This window comes from Typha angustifolia, chromosome 6 (assembly GCF_048772165.1).
Source record: "Typha angustifolia cultivar Huaian chromosome 6, ASM4877216v1, whole genome shotgun sequence".
Taxonomy (NCBI): Eukaryota; Viridiplantae; Streptophyta; class Magnoliopsida; order Poales; family Typhaceae; genus Typha; species Typha angustifolia.
This window is the reverse complement of record NC_133244.1, coordinates 8,636,765-8,658,724: the sequence shown is the minus strand read 5'-3', so window position 1 is coordinate 8,658,724 and position 21,960 is coordinate 8,636,765. Positions and strand designations below refer to the sequence as shown.

Below are 21,960 nucleotides of genomic sequence, written 5' to 3'. Positions count from 1 at the left end.
TAAACCACCACCTATTTTACATTATTTTATTTATCAGCTCCTCCTCGTAAAGGGTAAATTTGTAAATTTCTCTCGTTTATAATCCAATAACCTTTCTACCCGCAGTTCTGCTTTAAATTACTAATTTAACGACCAATTTGGTGAACTTTTTGTCATTTTAGTTTTTCTTTTCAATTTTAGTTGCCGCGGATTCAAATAGGACTATAGGACTGTCAGAAATCAAATCAACTGTGCGAGCAGATTTTAGCACCTATCGCCTTAACGCAAAAGGTGTCACTCAAAATCGACACTTCTTTCGCAAGTTATTGCAATTATGCCACTCTATCCTCGCGAAGAGGACCTGCACGATATCTGAGCCGTTAGTAATGCTGCTTAGACGGTGGAGATTCTGGTGATCCTGTGGGACCGAGTTGGGTTGCGCTCTGTGTGGTCGAGTTGGTCGTGGTCAAGTCGTGTGGTCGTTTAAATGGGGCCCAGTAAGTTGATACTTGGGCCACGTTGGAATGGAATTAATATTTGTCCATTGCAAAAACGTCCTATTGCCACATCTTTTATGCTTGGTTATTTGGCTGGATCTGGCTGTGAGTTTTGACCAAATTCAACGTGAAGCCAAAACTAGAATTTGGTGGATCAAAAAATAAATTAATTAATTATATAAACACTTATGAGTAAGACACTAGAAATAATTTGATTTTAACTTATCATTTTAATTACATATACACTTTCTAGCCATCTCAAGTGATAATCTTGTAATTAAGAGGAACTATGGCGTCAAAAGTTGTAGCCAAACTGAGCGTGCCACTGAGCACGTGCGCAGAATCTTTTAACTTTGTTTGGTGTTCACACCTGTAGGTTGCTTTAAAAATTGTAACAAAGAATATATATATATATATTACTTTTAATAATGAAATGTTATTAAATTAATCCGGCCACCTTATAACTGTGCAGATTACAACGAGTGTTACGGTACGAGATGATTAATTAACCCATAATTCGTGATTGATTAATTTAAAAGACTTATGCAGAGTGCAAAGCTAGGGTTGTGAACTAGACAATTATAAATTAGACATCCTTCCCAAAAACTCGAAAAAAATTCTAAGTTGATTACAAACTCCAACCAGCTCCATCCCACTGCCAATTTAGTATACATAGTATGCATGAACAAATCTCACCAAGTGTATTAAAGTTAATTCATTGTGTACAGGCTCATGGATCACTTTGCTTTCTCTGAATTTGATCTCTGTGATTCTCCATCATTTTTCCGGTCCCTTATCACTATAGAACGACATCGCGTCGCTTCTTTGGATTCGGATCGGGGTTTCCTTTCCTCATCATTGCCGCAAACTCCGAGTAATTGATCCTTCCATCCTGCAATCATAGAACAGTCAAGCAAACATGATCAGATCTTTTATCTAAGAATTTTGAGAGAAGATGTTTGTTTTTCTCCATACATTATCAGCGTCAGCTTCTGATATGATGTCCTTGATTTCTCTTCCATCATACATGCCCTTCTCCTTAAGGGCTTGTTCGAGTTCTTCTTTTGTTATGTACCTGACAAAAGTTAAACAAAAAGAGAAATAAGCTTCTCCAATTTCGTCTATCGAACGTAGATTTCTTCGTATGTACCCGCTGTTATCTTTGTCGAAGTACTGGAAGGCTGTGTAGAGATGCTCTTCTCTGTCCATTCTGTTCATGTGCACTGTTGCTGTGATGAACTCATCATAGTCAATTGTTCCATTACCATCTGCATCAGCCTGTATAAGAGCTGTTAGATAAAAGAGATCGTAAGTTACCGCGAACTTTGTAATGATTTTTCCTTGTTTTTGAAACTTACAGCTTCCATTAATTGCTTGACTTCAGCCTCAGTGAGCTTAGTTCCTTGCTTGGATAATCCTTGTTTCAGCTCATCAAGTGTTATAGTCCCACTGTTATCTGTGTCCATGCTCTTGAACATCTCCTTCAGCCCTTTGATCTCTTCCTCCGACAAACATCCCGCGATCACCTGTAACTCGAAAACAAACAGTTAAACACATGTACATTGTTAAAAGATCTTTATGTTACAAAGAGACTAGTAGAAACTTTAACTACAAATTACCCTAAGTGCAGCTTTCTTGAACTGGTTCATAGCTCTGAACTGTTTCAGCCTATTGAGAACAGCATTGTCAAGGGGTGTGTCAGGTGCTTCTCCATCTTCTTTGATCCATGGGTGATCTTTTTATAGCAAATAGATAACATTAACTGAATACTAAGTCACAAAATTAACACATAGAATATAATTACAAATATTGCGAAAAAAAAATATACTTACTTAGGACCTGGAATGCTGTGATCCTCTGCTTAGGATCAGAATTCAACATCTTCCTGACGAGATCCTTTGCGCCGGATGAAATATTTGGCCAAGGGTCGGTCGTGAAGTCAATGTGCCCTCGGAGGATTGCATTGAAGATACCATGCTCGGATTCTGTAGACGGAAAAATTCGACTAATTCTCACTAACTTCCTCAATATAGATAACACTAATATAGAGTAGGAAATTAATATAAAGAGATCGAAGAGAAGAATTACCAGCCCAGAAGGGAGGAACTCCACAAAGAAGGATATAAAGCATCACCCCAATGCTCCATATATCTGCTTGCGGTCCATATTTTCGCTTTAAAACCTCGGGCGCAATGTAATATGCACTACCAACTATATCCTTGAACACTTCTCCTGCATAGATTTGTGATTTTAAGAAAATTGGTACGAAAAGGGATACAGAGAAGTATAATTTCAACTACGAAACCTTCTTTAAAGAAGACCGAGAGGCCGAAATCGGTGGCCTTGAGCGGCGCATCCTCCTCCTTGTTCAACAAAAGGAAATTTTCTGGCTTGAGGTCACGGTGGATCACCCCCATGGAATGGCAAGTATGAACAATCTGCACAATGGTCCTCAACAGCGACGCAGCTGCCCGCTCAGTGTAATGCCCCTTAGCGATGATCCGATCGAAGAGTTCCCCTCCGGCGCACAACTCCATGACCAAATGCACGGATTGCTTGTCCTCGTAAGCTCCCTTGAGCTCGACGATGTTCGGTTGGCCGGATAGGTGGTACATGATCTGGACCTCTCGGCGGACGTCCTCGATGTCCTCCTTGTTGATGAGCTTGCGCTTGGCGATGGTCTTGCAGGCGAGCTTCTCACCGGTGGATTTGTGGGTGCAGAGGTGGGTGACGCCGAACTGGCCACGGCCGAGCTCTTTGCCGATGGAGTAGGTGGCGCGGACGTCGTCCATGGGCCGGCCGAGGACCGGGCCGATAGGGGCGGACTTGGGAGAGGATTTGTTGGGGAAGGAAGGAGCCGGAGGGGAGGCGGCGGTAACCGCTGCCGGGGCTGGGGGATCATTGGATTTGAAAGAAGGGCAGCAATTGCCCATGGTGGTGGAGGAGAGAAGAGAAAGAGAGAAAGAGAGAGAGAGAGAGAAGGGGGGAGAATTATTATTATTTTCTTTAGGTGGTTGGATGAAATGGTATAAAGAGGGGGAGGAGAAGAGAGAGGGAGGAGGAGATGGAGAATACAGGTAGGATAGGGGAGGAGGGTGGTGGGATTTGGGTGGTGGGGGAGAGATTTGAAGAGAGAAGGGGTGGGGAGAGATTGGCGGGAAGCAACGGTTTTTTCTTTTTATTCTTTAGTTTATCTTTGTTAAACTCTAACAAGTATATCCTATTATAGTAATTATAAATAAGCATATCCTCTTAAATAAGATTAGCACCCAAAACACATTATATATAAACATAGGTCGTTGACAATAAATCTCTAAGGTCTCATTCAGTTTAGAAATAGTGTAATTCCAAATTTAAAAAATAAAAAAGTTATTCCTGAAATTTCAAACTGCCCCATGCTTAAAATTAAATTATTCCACAAAACTTTTATTTATATAACTTTATCCCTTAGTGGTTTTAACTAATGTAAATGATCATAATACCTATAGAATATTAATAATTTTGTTGCTATTGATAAGATGTCTTCTATAATTATATGTTTAAAGAGAGGTACATTGTGAAAGTGCATTTTCTTTACATTTTAAAAATAGGATATGTGAGTAAATTTAATAGGAGGAGGAAGACAATTTTAACATTTTAATATCTCTTCTGGAGGGAAATTTTCCTCTAATAAATTATTTTCCTCTACTATGTCTAGTAAAGTTGTAGAAGAAAATTACAGTTTGTAATTTTATTATTGAACAACCGTTGGCCCTAATGACCCCTGCACTATCTGTGGGTTTGTGGGGGAAACCTATGAGCACCTCTTCTTCCATTGGGCATATATCCTTTGTGCTGGACTTCAATTGGCTCGCCAATGACCGGAGCCATCTAGGGAGTAGTACTGCCAAATTCCTAGCCATAGTGGCAACAGGCTTGTGGATGATCCGGAAAGCTCGGAACCTTCTCATTTTTTTTTACAATGTTAAATCCAAGGCTGATATTACTGTCTGGACTATCATCTGAATGGGTCAGGAGTATTTTGATAGAAGGAGAGCGGAAGGAGGACTTCTTGATGAAGCTGACTGTGGTCAATTGGGAAAAACCTCCTACGGGAGTTATAAAAGTGAACGTCGATGGAGCCCTTGATCCAAGCGACCAACAAGCTGCGACTTACTATTTCCCTTTGAAAGCTGAGCCCTTCGTCTTACCCTTACGGCATGTTATGGAACTCGCAATGGAAAAGCAAGTGAGGAATGACATTTTTAAGGCTGACTTGGAAACTATGGTCAAGGTCATCAGTTGTCTGGATGAAAGCTCTTGAGGAAGGTGTTTCCTCCCTTCCTCCTGACTTGGAGCTACCTCCAAAAGAGTAGAATAGATAGCTGATATAATGGCTCCTCTTTAAATAAATAAATATTAACGATTAGGATCACTGTATCCTCCATTTTGATCTTTCGGGGAACGGGTTTCCTCGAAAAGAGTAGAATAAATAGATGATATAACGGGTCCTCTTTAAATTTTTTAAAAAAGATTATCATTGAACGGTTAGGATCACATCTACTCCAATCCTAGATAGATAGGATCAAATATTGACACTGCGTACCGAAAGCTTTATCAAGAACCCAGGGCCGATTTGTTGGCCGGCCAGCTTCTAAATATGGACTCCTCCATTTGTCCCTCCTGGTCCACAACCTTTCCATAACGGTACCTGTTTGCTACGTCATCACCCGACCAAGTACGTCCAAAAGAAACCGCGGCCTACCTGCCTCCGAATCCAATTTCTAGTATCCCTCGTCCACATTTCGTGTTATCCTGCTCTCCAGTAATAAGACGCCGGTATACTTACCGCTGTCCATGGACCATGGTGTGCTAGTGCTGCTCTCCGGGCAGATTCGAACGCGACCAAACCCTAGCCCTTTCCCTTTTCGAACCCCACCTGCTCCTCCCCTTTTCTGGCTTCCCCGTTGACCACCACCTCCGCAAGTGGAAGCCCTGGGCCCGCAGCATTGATTCCCCTACCGATGGGGAATTTAATGGTTTGTTTTGCCAAGAGGTACCCCCAAGTTGTGAGCTTGAAGCAAGTTTCGAGGTCGGTCTGAGAGACTGATGGGTTTGGCTAGTTCCGAGAGCTGCTGGGATTTGTGATTGCTGCGTTACGAGGTGGGTTGCGATCAAAATCTTATCTTTGCTTTTCTTCTTTTCCTTTTTTGGAGGTTTGACGATTTAACTGGAATCGTTCTATGATGCAGTGGTTTGTGATTGCTATCTCTATGTTTATATTGTTATTATAATGTAACTATGTGGATTCGGTTGTTTTGGATGGTTAATTTGGGGGCGATTCTAGGTTGATAGCACCGTTTCTGAATTGCCATGGCTTTGATTAGGTTTTAGTTTATTCCTTTGTTCTTAACTTCGTTTTGTCTGGTTATCTCCATTCTGTGGCGGTTAAAGTCTCCGTCTATAGTATTTTAATTTTGCTTCAGATACTTCAGTTAGTTGTAGAATTAATTTAATGTTACTTCCTCTTCAGAAGAGATGCATGATTTCCATTCTATGGCAACTTAATTGATCAGGAATCATTTGGAACTAGAGTGACTGGATAACTAGTTGGCCATGAATAATGTCATCAGAGATAAGGTTATACCAAATTTCTTGAGGGTACTATAACTTGATTCAGCTGGTTTCATTTATGGTAATTACTTCCAGTGCCGCTTTGATTTGTTCCCGTTGATGTTTTAGTTAACTTCTTGTGTCCAACAATTTCTCTGCGTATGATGTTGTTGCAGCACCGTCATCATGTACCATTCTAAGAAATTTTCAACTCTCCCATTGGTCCCCCACAAGGCTCAAGGCGGTGAGCAACATGGCAGTGTTGGAGCTTTAGGGACATCCCATGTAAGCACTTTGCCTAATTCGGTAGGAAGCGGAAGACAACGACTTCGATGGACTTCAGATCTTCATGACCGCTTTGTTGATGCCATCACCCAACTTGGTGGACCAGATAGTGGGTATTTTCTTTTCAGTGATTGTTGTGGTGCTTGAACTTGATAAAACCATTTGGAAAATTGTTTATGCTTATCATTGTAGTGGTACTCAGATATTCTTTCTATTACAGTTCTCTTGAAAATGACAAATTTCTGATGTTTCTTACTTTAACTGTTGCATAGCTATGTAACAAGTCCAAGATTAGCTTATTTACCCTGTGAAGTATCCTTTGATGAATGAGAAGAGGCACGATTACATTAGTTGGAGATAATTAATGTTCTTGGCAGTTAAAAGACATGCAGTTGGTCCTGTAATGAATTGATGCAAAACTGCCATTGCAAGTAGTGTAGAACTGTTGTCCTAAATAACAAAGGGGCTGTTCTCAGCATATCATAATCATGTGTATATATATTTCCTTGTTTCAGAAAGCAAATTATGCTTGTGTTCCATCAGAATTGATTGCATATTTACAATAAGATTTTATTTTTATTTTTAAGTAGATTTTTTTTTACACATGTCAGGCATATGCAGAGATGTGATCTATCTGTTATTTTTATGTTTGTTGAACTTGATGAGTTGCATCAGGAATACCTTATCTGTAGCTTACAATAATTGTTCATTTTCTGAAAGTTATTACACATCTGTTTTAGGATAGGACTACCTGTTTGGAAGGAAGCAGGAAATCTTGAATTTAAGTTTGAGTTTGATGTGAGCTCTTATTGTTTCTTTGATTAATAAAAGATTGTGGTTATCCTCTTGAATAGTTGATGATTCAACAAAGTGCAGTAAGACAACTACAAGAGTAGAATAGCCACGCTAGGAACAACAACAGAGCCTTTACTTCCCTCCATGTATATGTCATGGTCATAAGGCAGAGGGTTGTTGGGTCTTCTGTGTAGTTATTTTGGGATTCCAATAACTCAGAAAAATATTTCTTATATATATATTTTTTCTGAATATGGTTTCAGGAGCAACACCTAAAGGAGTTCTCAGAGTAATGGGTGTACCAGGGATTACAATCTATCATGTCAAAAGCCATTTGCAGGTAAAGCCTATTGCTTTTGTTGTGGATAGACAATAGTTTCATAGTAGCTCTTTAATTGGTGCTTACCAGATCTGTTGTGATGGTTGTGTAGAAATACCGCCTTGCTAAGTATCTACCCGAGTCTCCTGCGGATGGTAAAGACCCACTCTCTAGTATTTGATATATGCTTCTGAAAGTGCTTGCTTGTTTACATTGATCTCTCTCGATCCTTTAAACTGTTAAGAATTCAATGAACATGCTAGTTTATCCTGAAGGCAATACTCCTTGTAGGTCAAAAAGATGATAAGAGAGATTCTGGTGGTGTCCTCCCTAGCATGGAGTCTGCAGCGTAAGTAAAGGATTTGTTATTTTACTGCTTTATGGTTCAGAATGCATGCAAAATATGGGAATGGATAAATCTTTCCTTCTAACGTTTTTGGAGGAGAAATTTTGTGCGATCTCCAGTGTTCAAGATTGTTTCTTGGTGATATGGCTGTTCTTTGCAGCCATTGTGGCAAACGATTGCAGATGAGATTGCAGATGAGATTGCAGTTTTTATTCTACCTTTTACTCCATGAGAGGCCATCCTGCCTTTAATATCTATATTGGATGCAGCATAGCGTAAACAATGAAATTTAACTTTGCAAAGATTCATGTCATTTTTCAGAGGAATTCAAGTTGATGAAGCTCTGAAAATGCAAATGGAGGTTCAGAAGCGTCTTCAAGAACAGCTCGAGGTTTGTTTTCTCTTAGCTAGCCATTTTTTTGTCACTTGTATAATTTCTAAAGTAATTTATAGCTTTTATAACGTCAGAATAACATAAGCTCATCAACTTGTGTGCAAATCCATGATCTCCATTCTTGGCTTTCAGGTGCAAAGACAGTTGCAATTAAGAATTGAAGCACAAGGGAGGTATTTACAGAAGATCATTGAGGAACAGCAGAAGCTTGATGGCACCACCCACGATGTATCTGAGAAGCAGATTCCTTCTTATTCCACAATGAACTCACAAGACCGCCTCGATGGCGCTGCTTCTTCCCTTAAGAAACCAAGGACTGCCGATCAGTCACCAGAGACGGCCCATGAAGCATCTCAACTGGACCTCAAGCCTGACTCTATCGATCAGCCAGGTAGCAAACTGTATGAAAGGAATAGAGGTAGAGGTGGACTCGGCATCGGAGTAGAGTTTAAAGAAGATAGTGATGATAGAGAGGAGCAGGCTAAATTTTTACTTGATGCTACTACTGCTAATTGTAATAGAAATGACTTCCAAAATTAGAGTTTTAAGGGACTTCCCTTGTGTAAATATGTTGCTAAGATCATAGTAGACTCTAGATTTGTTATCATAATTTGGAGCAGGTTGGATCATAGTAGATTCTATATATGTAAATATATTGTCATCCTTATCATAATTCATATGATATTTGTAACTCTATGGTAATCCTTCCCACCTATACTCATTACAGGGGGAAACAAAGCAGAACAAAGTTAGCAACATGGAACAATTAACATTGAAAAGGAGGTCCTACTTGCCATTTTTAGGGTGTGAAATGGAAAAGGCAAGGGTCAAATTAAAAATAGTGAAAATGTAGGGTGTAAACTGTAAATCAAAAGCAAATATTTAATGTGAGAAATGAAAAAAAATTCCCAAAAGAAAAGTATACACCCAATTCAAGCCAACTTTTCTCTAATCGACCTCGCCGAGAAAAATCCATGGCTCTCGCCGGAGCGCTAACCCTAACCCTGGCACTTCTACTCCTCATCCTCGTCTCGACGGCGCCGGTGTCGGCCAACACTGAGGGTGACGCTCTCTCCGCACTCCGCCAGAGCCTCTCCGACCCCGGTGGCGTTCTCCAGAGCTGGGATCCAACCCTCGTCAACCCCTGCACCTGGTTCCACGTCACCTGCGATCAGGACAACCGCGTCACCCGGCTGTAAGCCTTCTCCTCCTTGCTCACTCTTTATTCCCAGTTCGGCTTCTTTCGAGGGTTATGAGAGTTTTGATTTGAGGAAGCGGAAGCATCAAATTGAAGTAACAGACAAGGGGGAGAAAAGAAGAAGAGAAGAAGGAGAAAATAATGATTTGAACCTTAAAGTGATCAATGTGGGATGTTGCAATAGTTTAGTTCTTGAGCTTGATTAAATTATCAAATTTTGAATGCTTTATGTTTAAATCAAATTAGATGATCTACATATAGATTGGAATGAGTAATAGAAGTATAAATGTACATTTTCTTAGATAATGTCATATGTTGTATAACTTTGCACAACTTCTCTGATACATACATTGGTGTGTGGTTACTCTTGTTCTTGTATAGGGACCTTGGCAATTTGAACTTATCTGGTCATTTGGTATCTGAGCTTGGAAAACTTGAACATTTGCAATATCTGTAAGCTCTCCTGAGTTGCTTTTTGGTTACTTTTATGGTCTTACATTTTGTAGGATATCTTGACCATGTCACCTGCTGACTCTTTGGCTACTGGCACAGGGAACTTTACAAAAACAATATTCAAGGGACAATCCCAGAAGAGCTTGGTAATCTGAAGAATCTGATTAGCCTGGACTTGTATAAGAATAACATTTCGGGGATTATACCTCTAACACTAGGGAAACTGAAGTCACTCGTGTTCTTGTGAGTTCATGTTCTATCCTTTTCTTTTCCAAATGATATATGATAATATTATGATTGCAGTGATTGGCAGCAGTCAGTTTTGAGGTTCTACGTTTGTCTGGAAATCTACCTTTGCTGCTTATGAAAATTCCACACTTTTCAGACAGTTTGCTGAATTGCAGCTAGTTTATCATCTCTGTGAAGTGCTAGTGTTTAGCCAGGCAGGAAAAGATTAAATTGTATCCTAATCATCTTGAAATCTCCAATTCTAATCTTTAGTCCACCCATTGCACTACATTGTGGATTAGTATATATGTTTTGTTGTCGTGTACTTTATTACTTTACTAACATATTGTTATGCTTTACTAGGCGGCTGAATAACAATCAGTTGACTGGACCAATCCCAAGGGAACTTGCTGGAATTTCTAGTCTCAAAGTTGTGTAAGTGTACCTAAATTTTTCATGTTAAGTATTTCCTATTTGCTATATGTATTTCATGCTAAGAAAAAGGATTACTTGTTTGTGGCTTTGTGCGTTCAGAGATGTCTCAGACAACAACCTTTGTGGAACAATTCCCACCTCTGGACCTTTCGAAAACATCCCTTTGAACAAGTAATTTCTATCAACTGATTCTATGCAGTATTCTAAGTTGGTAGACACGTTTCTCCAGTTTCATAGTCCACTGTATGTCATTGAACCAGTGAAATACTAGAGCTTGCCAACAATCTCAAAATCTGCTTGTCATCTATATAGTTTCTTTTTTGTTCTTTTCCTTAAGCTCAAGTTATTTTTATTAACTTCATTGGTAGAGGTTCTGTTAAAAGTTATTTGAGATGAAGATCCTCTAGAAAACTAGAGGTGTTTATATGTACCAATTGATGCCTCAGTCTGGGTTTCTTTTTCCTTCCTTGATCATATAGAGATGATATTACAGAAAACAGTGTACATTCAATTATCTTCATCCTTGGTGCAGTTAATTTAACATCTTGTGTAGTTGCCTGCTGTATGCTTTACAAAAATTGTCCAATTGATCTTTTCATAAGGAATGCTTGCAAATCTATTTAATTGTCATGCATGTAATAAAGATCAGAACACATTTTCAGATTTTTGAGTGCATCAACCTAGTATTGGTTCTTGCTTGTGGCATTCTCATCCTTGTTTGATAAATCTTTAAATGGCAGTTACAAGCCTTTTCTCCCAGTTGCCCTGAACTAACAACCATCTCATCTTTCTTCACCGTGCAGCTTTGAGAACAACCCCCGTCTGGAAGGTCCAGAATTACAAGGGCTTGCACTATATGATACGAACTGCTAGTTGCTGGTTAGTGATCAAATGGGCATATACCAGTAGTTAGTGATATTAACAGAATAGGAAATACGGACTATTGCATCTCGGTGTTCGACCCTATGCTATTAAGTAAATCTCCTGCGTAGCAATTTAAGCTACTTGTAATTGTGGGTGAATGATATCTTTATGATGCAAACAGTAAACCAATTTTATATTTGATACGAGTCAAAATTATGATGCTGTATGTTGCTCAGAGGTGTAAACTGGTGTTGAAGTAATTTATTCTAAGCTTCTTAGATGCTGGTTTTCGCTATAGAATTTTGATGAAAGTTCAATGATTCATTGATGCAGAGGGAGGAAATATCAAACAGCCGTAGGTTTTCAAAGCTTCTTCTAATTTTATGGAAATTATAAATTGTTAAAATAAATGATTGACTTTTAGTTATCAAATAAGTCCTATCATCAAGGGATCCGTGGCGCAATGGTAGCGCGTCTGACTCCAGATCAGAAGGTTGCGTGTTCGATTCACGTCGGGTTCAAATCCCCTTTCATTCCCTTCTTTTTTTTTCCTGTAAATTCTTAATATAATTTAGTTTCAAATAATAATTATTTTCAAAATCACTTTATAAAATTAAGGAAAAAAAAGGAGAGGAAATGTTGGATTTATGTGTACCATTCCGTCGACTTTGGTTCAAATGGTTGTAGTTTGATAATAAAATTTAAATAGATGAAAACATATGGTGTGAACTGTAAATTGATCAAAAAAAATTGTGTGGACTAAATTGTAATTTATAAATCTCTCTGGTAAACTGGTGAAAATATCGGGTGTGAATTGGGGGGAGTAAATTGTAATTTTCTAAATATCTCTGGTAAACTGGTGAAAAATCCGAAACCCGAAAAGAACCCTCCTCCGCTCAACGCCATTATCAACCTCCTTTTGCCTTCTTTCCCCAACCAAACCCACCTCATAACCCCACGCACTGCGGTGGAGTAAATCGCAGTGTTAAAAGATGCCATTCCCACTTTGATCTCCTCCGCCCACAAAATGGCGAACCCTAGAAGACTCTCCCTCCAAATCCAAAACTCTAACCCTTCCATCTCCTTACCCGACCCTTCAAATCCACATCAATCTCCTTCCTTCTCCTCCTTCTCCTCCTTCTCCTCCTTCTCCTCCTTCTCCTCCCTTGCTGTCTTCTTGAAGAAGCCCTCCGCTTTCCCCTTCCTCCTCTCTGTCTTCATCCTCCTCACCTGGCTGTCCCTTCGCTTCTCTCCCTCCTCCTCTTCCCGCCTCCGCTCTTCCCTCTCCGGCGGTGCCGCCGCGGTGACGGGTGGGTCTGAGGGGGGAGGGGATTTTGATGCCGACGCTAATTTGGTTAGGTTTAGCGCTGTGGAGTACCCTTCTCAGATTGCTAGGGATCACAGGGGATGGCTGCTAGATCCCGTGGCCGCGGCCAGGAAGGCGGGGATTCGTGGTAAGTGCTAAAAGTTTGAATTTTGGTGCCTTTTTCTGCAATGCATTGATGGATTCTGATTTGGGTTGGTTTTCTTTTACGTCTTTGTGAGTGTTTTGGATTTTCGTGACATGTTTATCTCGTCGGTTAAGGTTGCTGTGCTTTCTTACGGGTAGGTAAATTGATGCAGTTTGGTATTGAGAAGGAGGGAAAGGATCCTTGTCCCTTTCCCTCTTGCAGAACCTGTGCGCTGTGGCATTTAGTGGTGAGAAGTGAATATTTGATACCATGGAATTTCTTGATAGATGCAAGTGTAAGTTGAAGATACGTTGTTTGGTTTGTTTATTTTGTATACGTTGTTCGTTGCCTTAGGATTTGTTCAGAGTTCTTTAGGTTTGATAGAAAATATGCAATCTTGGATGATGGTCTCTGGGCTTGAAAGCTGCTGAGTAAAGGGAACTCAAAATGAGAAGTATGTTTTAAGATAGGAGTATAGTGATTACAACTATTCTAGGTGGTATGTAAGAAGCACGCATTATAACAATCAGTAATTTGATTACAAAACGTCAAGTTCCTTAGTCATATCAAATCCTCTGCAATGGCTGTGAGGTTGAGTATAAAGCATCAGATAGCTTGGAAGGCTTCATAAAAGGATCAAGGAGATTGTATCTTTTTTGTCAGATTTTGTTAAATTAGGGCTGGGTTGGGTTAGCCATCTGATAGATTATGAGGTGTGCTTTCCTTCTGCAGTTCTGAGGCTGAACAATGATTGGGAGGGGTTGCCTGTCATCATTATGTCTAGCTGACCCGCATTTTCTGTGCATGGTAGTAATTGCTTGGTCTTGATTTTTAATCTAGATTTATTAGTGGGGCTTTGTTGATGATCACCAGCTACTCAGGATACCTAGCTTGTATTCATTGTAGTTTCTTGACACATTGACAAGATCACTCCATAATTATATCCAGAAAAACAACTATTATTATGTGGAGTTCCCAATATAAATCAACCTGAAGTTTTTGGGCTAGTTTCTTTCCTTCCTTTTGGATATTCACTTATCATACATTTTCTTCTTTTTGGATCAGTTTGTTGTCGAATCAGTCATCTGCCTTTTTAGCACCTGTTTAGGACTTGCCATTAGTATGCCAGGTGTGTCAAACAATTCCAGTATCTCATAGTTTTCTGATTGGTTCAAGCATCAGCAATTTTCTACTGGATGGTTTTGGGATTAGCTAATGTCACATATGTTGCCTGACTAGCTTTAAGATTCAATATGTTTATTTGTTTGCTATATATTTATTTCCTTGTCTCTCGCCCTTTGTGACCTTCTCGTACCCTTATGCAGAATTACAAAAATATGCAGCAATGACATTTGTAGAGGCTTTATATGCATCGATGCCCTATTAATATTGATCTTAATTTGCAGGTGGAGCACTTGATTGTTCCTTGGCGCATTTGGGTCAGATCCGTCCTGGTGGCATGAGAGGAAACCACCGACATCACAGCTGTAATGAAACTTTCATCATCTGGGGTGCAGAGACAAAATTTAGAGTAAGCTGCATTTACATCAGAGTGTTTTCTTTGCTGGAAGTGAATCTTTTATGTCAGAAGGATTGGAACTTATTCTCTTATGACAAACTTCTCTATCTTATAATGTGCAGTTAGAGAATGATCACGTAAAGGATAAGGGCTTTGCAGAAGTTACCATTGCTGTTGATGAGGTTGCCATTGCTGCAAGCCCAAGTGGAACTGCTCATGCATTAATTAACGTAGATCGGGTGCGGTCTACCTTTTTCTTGGGTTGTCAAGATACTCAGATGAACCCCAACAGCTCAAACACTGATTATAAAGTTTGGAAAGATCTCTGACGCAATCATCCCATTAAAATCACCAATCACGAGGTTGCCTACAGTAGAGAAGTGGAGTTGAGCAAAGGATCTGAGGCATTTGTTCTTAAGTGCTTCATTTAGATGCTACTGCTAGGGTTTGAGATGCATTCTACTGGATGATCATCTGGAATTAACCCGAGTGTAATTTTTGTGTCTCCTTTAAGAAGAACCGTATATTTTATTCTTTCCATTATTTTGTTCTTCTTAAAACTTACTGAAGAAGCACTTCTTGTTACTAAATAGATCAGTTTTTTTTCCTTTGCTATCACAAATTTTGAGATAAAATAAAGTCTCTTTCTGTTAAACTAAGTTCCAGAGATGATCGTAGTTCTTTTGTCACAAATTTTGATTTTTTTTTTCCCCCTGGGAAACCCATCCCTTCCATTTGTTATCATAGCGTGTATCAGCTAAATTTTCAAACGAAAACAACACATGTATAGGTAATAGATTGTGCTAGTTGTATATAGAGATTTGTCCCTAAACATTATCTCACGACTTTGGCTTGCAGATGCATGATCTGTTTTGACGACTTTTTTTCCAGGACAGCTACTTTTAAACTTTTGTTTCAGATTTCTGTTTGAAAAGAAATCAGTCAAATACCATAGTAAGCGGTAAGTAATTCAAGTAAATGTTGGGTTATTATATGAATACCCAATAAAATTTCAAAATATAGCATTTCTTTTCTTAAAATACCAACCAGTCCCAAGTCCTAAATGAAGAAGAACACATTACTAGCAACCATACCATATAATCCAATTATTGCAAATTAAGAAACATCAACCAATCTAACTGATTGATATTTCAGTACGATGGATTTTGTGGGGTGTCGTAGTTTCATTACCCAATCATCTCTTAGACTTGGACTGCATTCTTCCATCCATGGCTGTTTACAAGACTTTTAACAAAAGAAGTGAGGTTAGCGTACGAAGATCCACCCTCTTCCATTGTTCGAAGAGAAGCTTCTCGCAGTTCCATAGCTCTTCTTCTCAACTCCTTACTTTCAGTTCCGTCCAAGTCCATCAACCTCCTCACAACCTCCGCAATCTCCTCTCTTCGGACGATGTTATCTTCCCCAGTCTTCTCCTTCAAACTGATTCCAACCTTCCATTCATCGACTATAAGTCGGCTATCGGGCGGCTGATCCCAAAATATAGGAAACGTAAGCATCGGCACACCTGCGAACACAGCCTCGAGCGTCGAGTTCCAGCCACAGTGAGTAAGGAAGCCTCCCACTGAAGGATGGCACAAGGTTCTCAACTGGTCACACCACGGCACAATCAAGCCCATATCACCAACCATTTGTCGCATCCGAGAAGACTCTCCGCGGGCAACCCACAAGAACCTAGTCTCACTTGCGCACAAGCCCATCGCAATCTCATCGAGCTGAGACGGCGACACTGAGAGGAAGCTACCCAGAGAGACGTACAACACTGAGCTGTTGGGTTGGGAGTCTAACCAACTGAAGTAGTCCAGGTGATGAGCATTTGATGGTATGGATCTCACCGGATTCTCCTCTTTGAGCATCATGTAAGGAATTGAAGGACCAATAGTGTACACAGGGCATGGGAGCTCTGCTCTTAATGCATCTATAACGCTTGCTTCAATCTCATAGAAGGAGGTGAAGAGGATGCATTGGGCTTTCTTTACCCAGGAGAAGGCTTCCAGAGCTCTTTGCAACAGCCTCGGCGCGGATACGATGGACAGGATGTCGGATAACTTTATTGACGTGATTGCTGGTATATATTGCTCCAAGTACTCATCTTCTTCTGCAGAAGAACAAAATCATATGAACACCTACTTCTGCAAACAAATCTTCTTACACTCATGCAAGAATCGATTAGATTCATGCCATTTATTCAGAGTTTCTAGTAATCTCTAACCAATTAGAAATATTATCCGGTAAAACTGGGATAAAATTATTCAATCTACCCACGTACGGACAACAAAAGAATAAGCGCGAGAGTTATCGACCGGTGCTGGTATCAAATCAGATGGAAGATAGATAAGACAACGGGCATACCTATCGTCGCTTCGATCGACACGCGGCCGACGACTGGCAAGGGCAGCCGGTGAAAATGGTACAACGCCGAGAAGAACCCGGCGGCCATGGTGAAGAGCGAGAAGACCGGAATGCCCCTCTCATTCCCAACCTCCACCGCCCACGGAAGGTACGAGTCGGCTACAATAGCCGACGCCGGCGGCTCGAGCCGGTCGAGGAACCGCTCGAACGGTGCCCTCATTTTGGTGAAGACGGCATCGAGGAAGCCAGGGAAGTCGGCGGCCCGGCCGTTCTCGGAGGGGATGACGTTGGGTATGGTCACAAGCCGGACTTCGCTCGGAAGCGGCCGCGGAGACGAGGCGAGGAGGTCGAGCCACTCCTCGGTGACGACGCACGTGACGCGGACGCCGCGTGCGGCGAGGAGGCGGGAGAGGACTAGCATGGGGTTGATGTGGCCGCGGCCGGGGTAGGGCACGGCGACCACGTGGCAGGTTCTCGCGGCGGCTTCCATTGATCTGACGGATTGGATTTTGTGGTTCCGAGGAGGGGGAGAGGAGAGTCTTACAATGGATATATATATTGGTGCGAATCAAAACAAGAAAAAAAAACACACACACACACACACACATCTATCTGATTATCTAGATATATTGTCGTGCCGTGAATCTCGAGAGCTGGTACGCACCACTGCAACTCTGCAAGCTTTCGGGGAGCACGTTGTCTCCACTCTGCAGCCTCGGTTTCCTGCAGTCCTACTCTACTTACTTTCACCTCAGCCTTTAGCTTCAACAGTATCGTACCAACATGTTGATAGGATTTGAATTTTAAAGTGAAGCCACGTCGATGAGTTAATATCGGCACGGAATCTAGATCAATATAAACGAGCGCTTTTGGACTCGGCTCCACTAAAATTCGAGTCAAATTAGGTTCGGCTATGGGCTATCGAAATTGGCTCAAAATTAATAGTAAGCCGAGTTTGAACTGGAGCTGAGCTGCTCAAGCTCGACTCGATAGGATTAGTATAAAAAGAGTAAAAAAAATATTAATTTTTAAATTCTATTTTCACATCCTCGTCTTGTCCTCCTTCGTCAAGTTATCGACGTGATGCCACCTCGTCAAGCTGCCACGGTGTCGACAAATCTCTAACGGATTAAGGTAGATTAGCACCTTCACCACATAGCTCTCTAGCAGATCTGTCTCCCAACACTCTGTCTCACGAGCCTGATCTTCTTCTTCTTATTGCGGCTCGGCTTAGGCTCAATCTAGTTCGAATTAAGTTGAGTAAAGCTTGAATCCAATTCTAAGGCTCAAAATTAATTTCGAGCTAAGCCTAAGCTAAAGTTGGCTCACTCTGAATTGACATCCCACGAACGATTTGCGACCACAAGAAGAAGAAAGTGATCATTAGAGATCTATGGATTCTACGGTTGATAATGGGTTTACATATAATATAGTGATGGACAGAGATGAAAGAAACTAGGGTTAAAAAAGAAAATACAAGGGCCTTATTCTCAAACCATATGGGCCATTAGCAGGCTCTTAAGGGCTTTATCCTCAAGCTCAAATAAAAGAGGAAGAATGCGTGACAACGAGCTTGCAGCCTCTTTTTAATTTGTAGAGTTTCTACTTTTTATAGTTATCATTTTCTTTTTTGTTAAAAAATATCTCTTATGATTAATTTTAAGCACCCTATAAATTATTTTAAATTTCTATTTGTTTTATATAATAATTACTAGGTAATTGAGTGTGTTAAATTATTATAAAAGCTTCTATAAAGAGGTGCACGCATTTTAAAGTAAATGTGGTGGTGGCCGACTGATTCCCTGTGTTCGAATCAGCCAGGTCGGTATCCGACGTGGCGTTTACCCCTTTGTCACGTCAGCTTTCGGTGATGGACACAGCTCAGCGTAGGGACCGCGTCGAATCCTCCCCCCCCCCCCCCCGGCATCCTGTAAAATTACGAAACTACCACCAGATGACGAAGCGGAATCCCGACCACCTAAACTCACCGCGAATGACGAGCAAACTGGCCAAGTCGTTTATTCTCCTCATTCTCATCTCACTTTAAGGCCAAATTACAATACTACCCCCGAGTGGGTTTTATATGGCGGAGACGTGCTTGCCACTCTCCCCCCACCCCCCAGCTGACCTCATAATAGGTTTCTGGAGCATTAGTTGATTTAAAAAAAATAAATAATAGTTAGAATATTTAGATAAGGAGAGGATAAAAGTATCATTCCCTAGTTGACTTTGAGTTGCTAATTTATAAACAAAAAGGAGAAGAAAAATTATATTTTATGCCTTATTTTTTGAGTATTTTCTTTTCAAGCTCAATTATTTTAGAAATATTCTTTCGTATCTTTTTTAAATGGGGGGTTTCTGTTAAACTGACAGGAAAGAGTTTTTGTTAATAAAAAATAATATATCAATGTAAGTTAATATTCTTCTGTTACTATCTTGACGTGAATACCAGAATACGTGATTCATAGTTAAATAACTAAATTAAATCCGAGGGAAAAGGTTAACTAGGTAATTTGGATAGTGTTCCAGTTACACCCGGTGAGAGAAGCATCAGAAAGTCCGCGTTCCACTTCCGATATGAAGCCACCGAAGAGGAAGGAAGCAAACTATAAAACGAAACGCTTCTCCTCTTTCTCTATCTATTCCACCTATCTCTGCGATCAGATCTCTCTCTCTCTCTCCCTCCCTCTCTAGCTTCGATGGCGGATCAACTCACTGGCGAGCAGATCGCGGAGTTCAAGGAGGCCTTCAGCTTGTTCGACAAGGATGGAGATGGTCAGATCCCCTTCCCATCTCTTTAGATCGTCGCCTTGTTCTTTTTCTTCTCGCTTTCCCCTCGAGATCGAGCTCCGGTTTGCCCGATAGGGTGCTTGACCTGGATAATTCGATCGAATCGTTCGTCTAGGATTTCGTTTGTTTCTTTTGATTGATCATGGTAGGTTCCATGGTGATTTGTGGTGCCGATCCGTTTCTTTGTCGTCCTTTTTTCTGTTTGTTTGATCTAGATCAATATCTGGTGGGGTTAATCGATCTATAGATTCGAAATGTTGACTTTAGGTATTCTGACATAATGCAATTTGGTAGATCTTGGGACGTGATTATTCTCTTCAACGGTAATCCTCTCATCGGTTTTGGACCTCTAATAGTATAATATGGGCAGCAGGATAGGTGCAAAATATCTATTAGTTCGATGCAAGATGAGATTTTGACTTCTGATTTGGTTCATCTGATGTAGCTCTCTGCTTTCACTTTCATATCATCTGATTATTATGTTAAATCGTTCTAATAATGTATTTCACAAAGAATGAACTTTCTCCAATTTGGCCTTTCTTGTGATACGCATTTCCTCCTAATTTATATGTCTATCAGTGCACGAACATGTTTATCAAGCAACTATAATTAAAACACATGGGTCCACTTATGTAGTGTCTGATGGGAAATTAGTATGTTTAAATTATTTTAACTGATTAAGAGGAAATAGATATCATTCCACCTCTATCATACTAAACATAAACAAATTTTACACAATGTTACATAGGATGCTTTTGACAATAACTGCTTGATGGTGACAAGGCAAATTCATGACATCATTGATATCCATGCTAAATAGCATTTATATATTAATGATCATTGGATTCTTGTCATTATATTGCATCCAATACTTCCTTATTCTAGTCCGTGTACAATTATCCTCTACTCCTTGTCAGTAATTGATTGGGGCGACCTAATGATGATCAGAAATCATCAAATTTTTATAGTAGGAAGGCACTATGTCTGTTCACTTTGAATTATCTTGGTCAATAACGGCTTGTTGTTTCTTTAATTCAAAGCTTATAGTATATGATCAATGTCATGGTGGTAGACCGTCAGATATGTCTCTATAAAGTATGAGCTTTCCAGTTATCCTGATATGTGCATCTCCTTTGAAAATAATCAAGTACTTATATTGTGATTACTTGTCTAAATTATCCTTACATGGTAACTGCAAACTGTCTGCCCTCAGTCTTGGGTTTCTTATATTGAAGGTGCCAATTTATTCGCCCATGAGGAACATGCTTATCAAATTTGTCAATAGGTTGGACAGGAAAACTCCTTAACCTGAACTGGAGATAATTATTTTTATATACCCAAATCCAGCATACCAACCCATCTGATTTCTAACCCTCTGAAAGGGAGAAGTATGAAGAGAGGCCTTCTTTGATGTATTATTGATCTTCTAAGGCAGAACCTCTTCTGAACATTATGCTATTAAAATGCTTTCTTGCGATATGAAATCATTCATTCTGTATTTTGACAAATTTCCTGCAGGCTGCATCACTACCAAGGAACTTGGAACTGTGATGAGGTCATTGGGGCAGAATCCTACTGAGGCAGAGCTACAGGACATGATCAATGAGGTAGATGCAGACGGCAATGGAACCATTGACTTCCCTGAGTTCCTTAATCTTATGGCCCGCAAGATGAAGGATACCGATTCTGAGGAAGAGCTCAAGGAGGCCTTCCGCGTCTTTGACAAGGACCAGAATGGGTTCATCTCTGCTGCTGAGCTCCGCCATGTCATGACCAACCTCGGCGAGAAGCTAACTGATGAGGAGGTTGATGAGATGATCCGTGAGGCCGATGTCGATGGCGATGGCCAGATTAACTACGATGAGTTTGTCAAAGTCATGATGGCCAAGTGAGCAAATCCCCAAGAATTTCTCCCTCAGTAGTACAACTTGATTATCCCTCATGTCCCTATCTTGTAGGTAGTAATTTGGTTAGTTTTAGTATGAACTTATGAAAGGGGGCAAAAAAGAAACAAGATCTTGTTGGTTGGTTGGTTGGTTGGTTGTGAATTGTCCTGCATTATTTGGGTTCCTGTAATTTCTCTTTCTTGTTCTTCCATTTCCTTCAGAATTTGGGCTTGGGTTTTCATGCTAGGCTCTCTTTTTTTTTTCTTTCTTCAAGTCTACTCCAGATTGAAACATTGAGCTGCCCTTTTGGATGATTCAAATTTGTTAAAATATATTTCCTTTCTCCTTGTGTTACCTACTACTACATTCACTGGATGTCTCCGTTTTCCTTTTTCCCTCTTCATTATAAATGCGATAAATGCTCTATTTATTGAGAAATTAATCCCTCACCTCACTCGAGAAATTATGGCCCAAAATCTACAGACGACATTATCTTTGTGTCACTCTACTATCTTGACATAAATGAAGTTGCCCTGTGAGTTTTTCTTTGGCTATCCCG

General features: G+C 40.3%; 6 protein-coding genes and 1 non-coding gene across 14 annotated transcripts; 5 read left to right on the top strand and 2 right to left on the bottom strand.

The window, feature by feature from the left end:
* Positions 1 to 1,117: 1,117 nt before the first annotated feature.
* LOC140761440 (calcium-dependent protein kinase 2) lies at positions 1,118 to 3,528 on the bottom strand. Of its 3 annotated transcripts, none has more exons than XM_073098758.1 (8): positions 2,782 to 3,528; positions 2,493 to 2,708; positions 2,309 to 2,425; positions 2,096 to 2,211; positions 1,831 to 2,002; positions 1,627 to 1,765; positions 1,452 to 1,551; positions 1,118 to 1,368 (listed from the first exon to the last, which is right to left on the bottom strand). In XM_073098758.1, exons 1-8 carry the CDS (start codon positions 3,407 to 3,409, stop codon positions 1,276 to 1,278), a joined length of 1,581 nt encoding a protein of 526 aa, XP_072954859.1. In that variant the 5' UTR covers positions 3,410 to 3,528; the 3' UTR covers positions 1,118 to 1,275. The 3 variants fall into 3 exon arrangements, with proteins under 3 accessions (XP_072954859.1, XP_072954861.1, XP_072954862.1); XM_073098760.1 differs by having other exon boundaries at positions 1,627 to 1,754; positions 1,835 to 2,002; XM_073098761.1 differs by having other exon boundaries at positions 1,627 to 1,754; positions 1,835 to 2,002; positions 2,309 to 2,461; positions 2,565 to 2,708.
* A 1,788-nt stretch (positions 3,529 to 5,316) lies between these two features.
* LOC140761441 (myb family transcription factor PHL7-like) lies at positions 5,317 to 8,895 on the top strand. 6 transcript variants are annotated; one of them, XM_073098765.1, is made up of 8 exons: positions 5,317 to 5,618; positions 6,032 to 6,116; positions 6,245 to 6,462; positions 7,412 to 7,488; positions 7,580 to 7,622; positions 7,759 to 7,816; positions 8,135 to 8,204; positions 8,340 to 8,895. In XM_073098765.1, exons 3-8 carry the CDS (start codon positions 6,255 to 6,257, stop codon positions 8,745 to 8,747), a joined length of 864 nt encoding a protein of 287 aa, XP_072954866.1. In that variant the 5' UTR covers positions 5,317 to 5,618; positions 6,032 to 6,116; positions 6,245 to 6,254; the 3' UTR covers positions 8,748 to 8,895. The 6 variants fall into 6 exon arrangements, with proteins under 6 accessions (XP_072954866.1, XP_072954867.1, XP_072954864.1 ...); XM_073098766.1 differs by having other exon boundaries at positions 5,989 to 6,116; XM_073098763.1 differs by having other exon boundaries at positions 5,318 to 5,618; positions 5,989 to 6,150; positions 8,340 to 8,894.
* Positions 8,896 to 9,133: 238 nt separating this feature from the next.
* On the top strand, positions 9,134 to 11,611 carry LOC140761338 (leucine-rich repeat protein 1-like). The gene is made up of 6 exons (XM_073098617.1): positions 9,134 to 9,402; positions 9,787 to 9,858; positions 9,958 to 10,101; positions 10,450 to 10,521; positions 10,621 to 10,692; positions 11,325 to 11,611. Exons 1-6 carry the CDS (start codon positions 9,182 to 9,184, stop codon positions 11,392 to 11,394), a joined length of 651 nt encoding a protein of 216 aa, XP_072954718.1. The 5' UTR covers positions 9,134 to 9,181; the 3' UTR covers positions 11,395 to 11,611.
* Positions 11,612 to 11,834: 223 nt separating this feature from the next.
* TRNAW-CCA (transfer RNA tryptophan (anticodon CCA)) lies at positions 11,835 to 11,906 on the top strand. Its single transcript has one exon. It is a non-coding gene; the product is annotated as a tRNA-Trp (tRNA).
* Positions 11,907 to 12,295: 389 nt separating this feature from the next.
* LOC140761157 (uncharacterized) lies at positions 12,296 to 14,990 on the top strand. The gene is made up of 3 exons (XM_073098365.1): positions 12,296 to 12,839; positions 14,243 to 14,367; positions 14,478 to 14,990. Exons 1-3 carry the CDS (start codon positions 12,413 to 12,415, stop codon positions 14,682 to 14,684), a joined length of 759 nt encoding a protein of 252 aa, XP_072954466.1. The 5' UTR covers positions 12,296 to 12,412; the 3' UTR covers positions 14,685 to 14,990.
* Positions 14,991 to 15,368: 378 nt separating this feature from the next.
* LOC140761206 (UDP-glycosyltransferase 87A2-like) lies at positions 15,369 to 17,356 on the bottom strand. Its single transcript, XM_073098448.1, has 2 exons — positions 16,726 to 17,356; positions 15,369 to 16,471 (listed from the first exon to the last, which is right to left on the bottom strand). Exons 1-2 carry the CDS (start codon positions 17,213 to 17,215, stop codon positions 15,558 to 15,560), a joined length of 1,404 nt encoding a protein of 467 aa, XP_072954549.1. The 5' UTR covers positions 17,216 to 17,356; the 3' UTR covers positions 15,369 to 15,557.
* Positions 17,357 to 19,339: 1,983 nt separating this feature from the next.
* On the top strand, positions 19,340 to 21,757 carry LOC140761724 (calmodulin-3). The gene is made up of 2 exons (XM_073099170.1): positions 19,340 to 19,500; positions 21,034 to 21,757. Exons 1-2 carry the CDS (start codon positions 19,425 to 19,427, stop codon positions 21,405 to 21,407), a joined length of 450 nt encoding a protein of 149 aa, XP_072955271.1. The 5' UTR covers positions 19,340 to 19,424; the 3' UTR covers positions 21,408 to 21,757.
* The last annotated feature ends 203 nt before the right edge of the window (positions 21,758 to 21,960 follow it).